A 6,669-nucleotide genomic window follows, 5' to 3' on the forward strand; every position below is an offset into this window, starting at 1 on the left:
AGGTTGTGAACTAATTTTGAAGTAAACAGCAAAAGTACAATCTAAATTAACATGCTAAAGTTAGTATATTAGGCAGAGTGGTGGCTCTGAGGCTAGGGATCTGCACTGGCAATTGGAAGGTTGCCGTTTCGATTCCCGTAAATGCCAATAGGGACTCTGCTCTGATGAGCCCTTAAGCAAGGCCCTTAACCTGCAATTGCTGAGCGCTTTGAGTAGTGAGAAAAGCACTATATAAATGCGAAGAATTATTAATTATTAAAGAATTATTATATCTTCACTAAATAGCCCTCAAGTTACAAGTAAGTAGTTTTAAATAAGATGAACTGTAAACAAAAAATATTAAACAAGGCATTTCTGTAAAACTTTTCCTTAAGTGTTTAACAGGATAATGAGGCCAATGTCATGTGTATTTTTAAAAGTAAAGACACCTGCCAATTGCATATTATGTACTACAAAAGCTCATAATAATCCTGTAATTTTTAAAAGATCGCGGAATCATTTGCAATGTGTCCTATTTTATTATTTGGTAATTAATTTGATTTTGACCTTACAAAAGCCAGAGAGTCTGCACAACACTAAAGAAATTAAAATCCAGTCTTCCTTTTCCTTTAACTTTGACCTGAAACAAGCATGAAATTAACGGATTTGTAAGATTTACTACAAATGCATAAACCAGTACCAATGGTGAGCACCAATAAAACACATTATACATTAATGTATTACATATTATTCAATTTTACTTTGTAACAAAATGTTCCAGTCACTGAACAATATTAAACCTATAAATGTTGTTAAGATCTAAGCCAGAAACTAATTCACTCATTTCTTTTTAGAGTGTTGAATGCAGCACCATTTTCTCCAATTTCATCACGAAAGAACTAAATTGTTTTGCTGGAGTTTTTCTTGTTCATAAATATAGTATATACTGAAGATACGACTGATATTGTTGCTAATTTAACCTCCTAGATGAAATACTGTAGTACTTCACACACACAACCATACAAAAAACATCAAATAAATGAAAAGAAAAGATGGTACGGTCAAAATAAACCAAACAAAATGTGCAGTTACCTTCATTTATGGCACTGAGTAACAGTTAAGCAGTCTTATTCATAAATTAGTATGTCAGCCCCACCATTTACTGATTTACAAGCTATTTCGTCTGTAGTTTTGTAGTTGCTTTAATGTAATTGCATTAATATTTTAAGTAAGGAATAAAACTGAATATTTATTTTAAAAGTTCCCCGTAGTTTTTTAGACAATAAAAAGCATACATATTCTGCAGAACATTTACTCACATCATTAACGGCATGAATCACTTTCTCTGAAATGGATCCACATCTTAAAAAAAAGATAACTGTCAGATTTATTGAATCACATCAATGTAACACAATTACTGTGATGTACAGTATTCTTTTAAAATCATTGTAAAGTGGCAGTATGTCTTTTTGCTTTGTAAATTTAATTTAAAAAGTCACTCTGGTATTTTCTTAGTATAAAGATTACTCACTATAATTAAATATTTTCAAAAAAGGTAATATATAAATAAAAATTAAAAGAACAAAACAATATTTTTTGCTAAAAATTGTAACATCTTTGTAACACAGAAAATATCTTTACTGGGAGAGACGTCTGTTGTTGTCAATATCAAATTAGAGGTTTCTTATTCCATCAATTATTCTGTTCTTACAGATATTGCTTTTGTTAAATCCGTAATCAGTTAAGTCTGTGGGCAATAAATGGTGCAAATCCTGTCTAAGTCCTCTTAGACTGACAAACTCAAGAAATGGACCTTCTTTTCAAAAAAGGAATTTACCCAAGAGAAACACTGCTATGCACTCCCAGCAAGGTACTATTTCAGGGGTTACTGAAACAATTTAATTTATAGCAAGAGGTAAAATGTTGAATGTAACTTCACTTCAGAACAGTGCAAAAACTTCTCTGTACTTGCATGAATATCTGAAAGGTCGGAGAAGAGTGACACTTTAATTTACATGTGTTTTATGTGCCTGAAGAATGCTTATTTAAATGCATACCTTGTTAGTGGTTATAGCAAAAGCATGGCATTCCAGACTTCGTGATACGTTCAATATACTTCCGGTATTTGTGTAGCAAATGTTGTGTCTTCATTCTTAGAAAATTACTTTATAGTTATCACAGAACTCAAGTAAGGATGTGTCTTATGTGCCTTCCAATTTGGAATTTTCATGTATGAGATATCATAATGTGGCACAGGATTGTTTGCTCCCCAGGCTGAAGACCCAACAGCAACAACATTTGTTTGCTAATCATGCTGTCTAGTTGACCTTAAATTACTGTGCAACTGATTACTCCATGTACTAAAAATACTTTAAACATAGTTGCGTAAATACCTTTAGAAGCATATCATTATTTACTCCAATTACACTCTCCTTAGCCATTTCTTTTAAATTAACATTTATCAACTTCATGTACTAGAAACTAGTAAGGAGTTTTAATTGGGGCCATACATTTAAAAAAAAAAAAAAGGCAATAATATAGGGGAAATTGTGATGGCTAATTGGTTATTACTGTTGCCTCACTGCTCCAAAGACCTACATTACAATTACTAGGCAGTTGCTTTCTCTATTAACTTTCCACATTCTTTCAGTGTCATCAAATGTTTCCTCTTGATGCTCCATTTACTCCACATCCAAACGACATGCAGATTAGGCCAAGTGCCTTTTCTGCATTGGCCCAGTATTAGTAAATATGAAAGAGTTGTCCAGAATTCAACAGAACAGTGCTGGTTCCTGCTTTGTGCTTGACGTTGTTGTAATAGGCTCCCAACCCATTCCTAAGGCCCAGAAGTGATTCAAAAGGTTGTACCTGAATGGTGCTTCTGTATCTTCATGATCATTAGGTAAGACTGGGCGCACCCTGCAGTGAACTCTGATATTTCCTCTAAGCTCCTGCAAAGAGCAAACTCATCGTTATTTTTATGTCCATACTTTAACGATAAACATAATCCTAGAAGTCCAATGTTATCAAATGAAACCTGTATCTCATTCATACTTTTGGAAGGTGAAAATATTATAGTTGTTAAAAAATATCATTAACCATTTTCCACAAATACTTTAAAAATATTTTAATGTATCATGTTAGAAGTTAGACTGGAAAATTATTAATGTTAAGATTTAAAAAAGGAAAGAATAACAACAATATAGCAATCGTAGATTCCCCCATTTATGTTAGGACTAACATATGATGCTGATTATACGGGCCTATCATCAGATATATCTAACCAATGAAGATATTTTTTGGAATCTAAAAAAGTTCTGACATTTTAACATAACATTACAATTTATACCTACCAAATACAACTCAGAGTAATGGCAGGAAACAGCCTCAGACAAAGCATTAGTCTATTACAGAGCCCAACAAAGTAATTCTGGTGAAAGTTAGTTTAATGTGCACATTTTTTATGATGTGAACTGTGTGATCCATATTCATTACATGTCCCTAAAAGCCCACATAACTGATGAATATGTTGATTTGCTTTGGCATATGCAGCAGTCAATAATGGGATATTAGTAAGGAAATCTATCAACCACCCTCCTGCTTCCAGACAATACCCCCCTCACAATGCATGGTTTACAAGAACTGCTCTGCTATACTGTGGATTCAAAGAGGATACACACACTCTCGTCTCCAGACTTGGCCATGTGTGACTGTCGCTTATTTTCCTAACCTCAATGTTCATGCTAAATTGGTGATGAAGATATTATATCAAATCAGCTACAAAAAAGTGGTTAGATAAGACAAACAAAACATTTGATTGACATAGAAAAGGTTTGTGAAATTTTTAACAAGCTCAGAAGTTACAAGTTTGCATACTCCAAGCCTCTGAGCCTTCATTACTAAAGAAGTTAGCCCTGCTGTCTCAGGAGTATAGTGTGTTTGAATCCTGCTCATGTTCATTACTTCTGTGGAGTCCACATTTTCTCTCACTGTCTATACAGGTTTCCTTCATGGGTACTCTAGTTTTATACACACATTCCCAAATTTTAGGTTGTTAAGTCTGAATTGGATTCATTTGAATGTGAATATGTGCATGAGTATGTCCTGATCCCTGCCTTATGTTCAGTGCTGCTGTGGTAGGTTCCATCTCTCTGCAAACCTTGATTTTTTAATTTCATGTTTATCTGAAACTAGTTTAATCTCATTTTCTGTTCAGTTTTCTCAGTGAGGTCATATTGGCAACATGACCAGGCTTCCTAACCCCAGCTCTATAATCTTTTTGCTGAGCTACCTTTCAAAAGAATCCTATATTGGCTCCTCACACTAAATACTTGATAAAATTCCTTGTTCATTTTAAACTGATTCAGCCTAACTCCATATAGGTTAGCAAATCTGCAAAAATACACAACCTGGATAACATGCAACAACAGCAAAAGAACCACATACTCTTGGTGCGCTTCCCATATTAGCATTCTCCAAATCTGCAAAAGTTTAAACATAACTGGCAGACTCCCACAACTCCTTTAAATACCTATGCAAAGTGGAGTACAACATTGCTCTACTTGAATCCAAATGTTTACTATACAAATTAAGTTCAGTTCATCTGCCCCAGCATGCACTTTCCGTTGAAGAATAAAGAGCACGATCCCTCCGTAAATGAAAAAACATCCTTGTCAAGTTTAATAACTGAGAACATCATTTCAGCCTTCTAGACAGTGTCACCTCCTTCCACACAAAATTGAAGAGACATGTTAATCAAGAAGCCCTCACAAATATCTTTCTCCCCAAGAAGATTTGGCACTATGTCATTTTTTTAATCACCACAGTTAACTTCCATCATGGAAGTAGCCCTAACTCCACTATATCCTACTACCACTTATCTTTTCTGAGTTGAATTTATCCACCAAAATAAAGAGTTCCTCAAAGTGGTGTCCCCTCCACCTATTCACAATATCCCCAGTCAAGGTTAACAACTCCCCACCCTTGCTAAGAACAGCATAACAATGTCCCACCAACCATGTGCCAGTCGCTCAATGGCTTGTGGCCTGGTGAGCAAAATAATTCGGGCTGAAGAAGCCATAAAAAGATATCTAGTTATATTAGATTTTCCTGCTCTGGATTATCTTAAACGTTTTGAACTCACTAAGGCAACAGACATTTCCATCCATCTTTTCATGTTCTGCTTTTTAACATTTAGAGACCGGACTGGGGAGTAAGCATAACAACATGCTTTTGAAATATGCATATGTTAGACCACAGAAGTAAATGTTACAGGGTTCATATAATCTGTGTATTCTTGCCCCATTTTGGAATTATTGTGAAAAAAACCTAGGTAATGTTAAGATGAATGCTGTATCATCACCAATCTATAAAAAAGAATCTACCACCTCATATACAATAAAGTTATAATACATTATATAAATTACCACTAAAGTGTTATGCAGTATCTTTCTCTTCTGCCTTTCATTCTCATATTGTGTCTTCATTTCCTGCAAAGCCCTTTCCAGCATGGGAACTCGAGTATAAAAACCTGTGTAGAAAAATATAAAATATGAAGTGATTCTTTTACCTTTTAATACTTTGGCAAGTAAGTCTAATAAGTTTTGTACATTATTATTTAATCAAATTCATTGTAAATAAGTGATGATTATATGTAATCTTCAGTGTCTCCAATTTTATCAAGAATGTTATACATTCAGTATAACATGGCAAAAGTTTAACATATACAAACCAGATATACTTAAAGAACACAATAATCTAAGTTAGATATACATTTTCAGTACAAAAATCATTCTCACTGGAGTTTAAAAAAGACTGTAAAAGCACCTAGCTCTGTTGTGTTTACAGGCCATAGTGTGTATGTTTGTGTGTATATATTTTGTTTGTTTGTTTATTGAGCTTCTGCAAAAAGCCAAATTTCCTTTAGCAACAAATACATTTCTATTTATCTGTATATCAAAATAGCTATAGCCGAACCATGCTTATTATTCTGATAAGAATTCAGTGTGTACCTTTGAAATGCTTTATTATAGTATAATATACCTTTGTAAAATTGCATTAAGTAAATAAATAACCTCAATTTATCCTTCTAAAGATGTATCATCCATTAAGAAGATAGCAGAACAGACTGGCTCAGACCACAATGATTTATGTGTGTCTGTTTCTTTGAAAAAAAATCACTGGTTTATTCACTCCCTTTAGCAAACCATCCTTTTCCAAGAGTTCTAAAAGATCTGACATGCTGTTCCAAGGAACCTAAGAAGTTCATGTCAGATGCGTCTTTGTAGTTGAATTTTAATCCTCTGGAGAGAATATTGTGTTCTGTGGTGGAGAGCTGTCTTTTGGATAGGTTGTATACTCCGGATTGGGGTTTGTTAGTATGTTGATTTCCAGTGAGTTTATTCCATTTTTTGTTGAGTGTGTGTCGTTTAGAGATACGGTTTTTGGAAGCTGTGTCCTGGATCCGTTTGGTACATTCCTCTGTAATCGTTTGTCCGCAATTCAACTACAAAGACGCATCTGACATGAACTTCTTAGGTTCCTTGGAACACATCTTATTAACCGAAAAAATACCGACAGGAAATAAGGTGCAACGTCGCCAGCCAGGTACACACAGGACAACCGACCACACATATTTCGGCAAGTGAACAGAAAGCTCTACGATCGCTACGGAATGACAACAGCATCATT

General features: G+C 34.4%; 1 protein-coding gene across 2 annotated transcripts in view; it reads right to left on the minus strand.

Annotated features, from left to right (window-relative positions):
* The window catches only part of kif25 (kinesin family member 25), a 37,987-nt gene that overhangs the window by 15,322 nt on the left and 15,996 nt on the right, over positions 1 to 6,669 (minus strand). For both annotated transcript variants that reach the window (XM_028797224.2, XM_028797226.2), the window contains exons 5-7: positions 5,406 to 5,509; positions 2,848 to 2,930; positions 1,299 to 1,341 (exon numbers count right to left, since the gene is read on the minus strand). In XM_028797224.2, coding sequence (XP_028653057.1) covers positions 1,299 to 1,341; positions 2,848 to 2,930; positions 5,406 to 5,509 — 230 coding nt within the window. The remainder of the gene's footprint in view (positions 1 to 1,298; positions 1,342 to 2,847; positions 2,931 to 5,405; positions 5,510 to 6,669) is intronic.

The sequence above is a fragment of the Erpetoichthys calabaricus genome, chromosome 3, assembly GCF_900747795.2.
Source record: "Erpetoichthys calabaricus chromosome 3, fErpCal1.3, whole genome shotgun sequence".
NCBI classification, from domain to species: domain Eukaryota; kingdom Metazoa; phylum Chordata; class Cladistia; order Polypteriformes; family Polypteridae; genus Erpetoichthys; species Erpetoichthys calabaricus.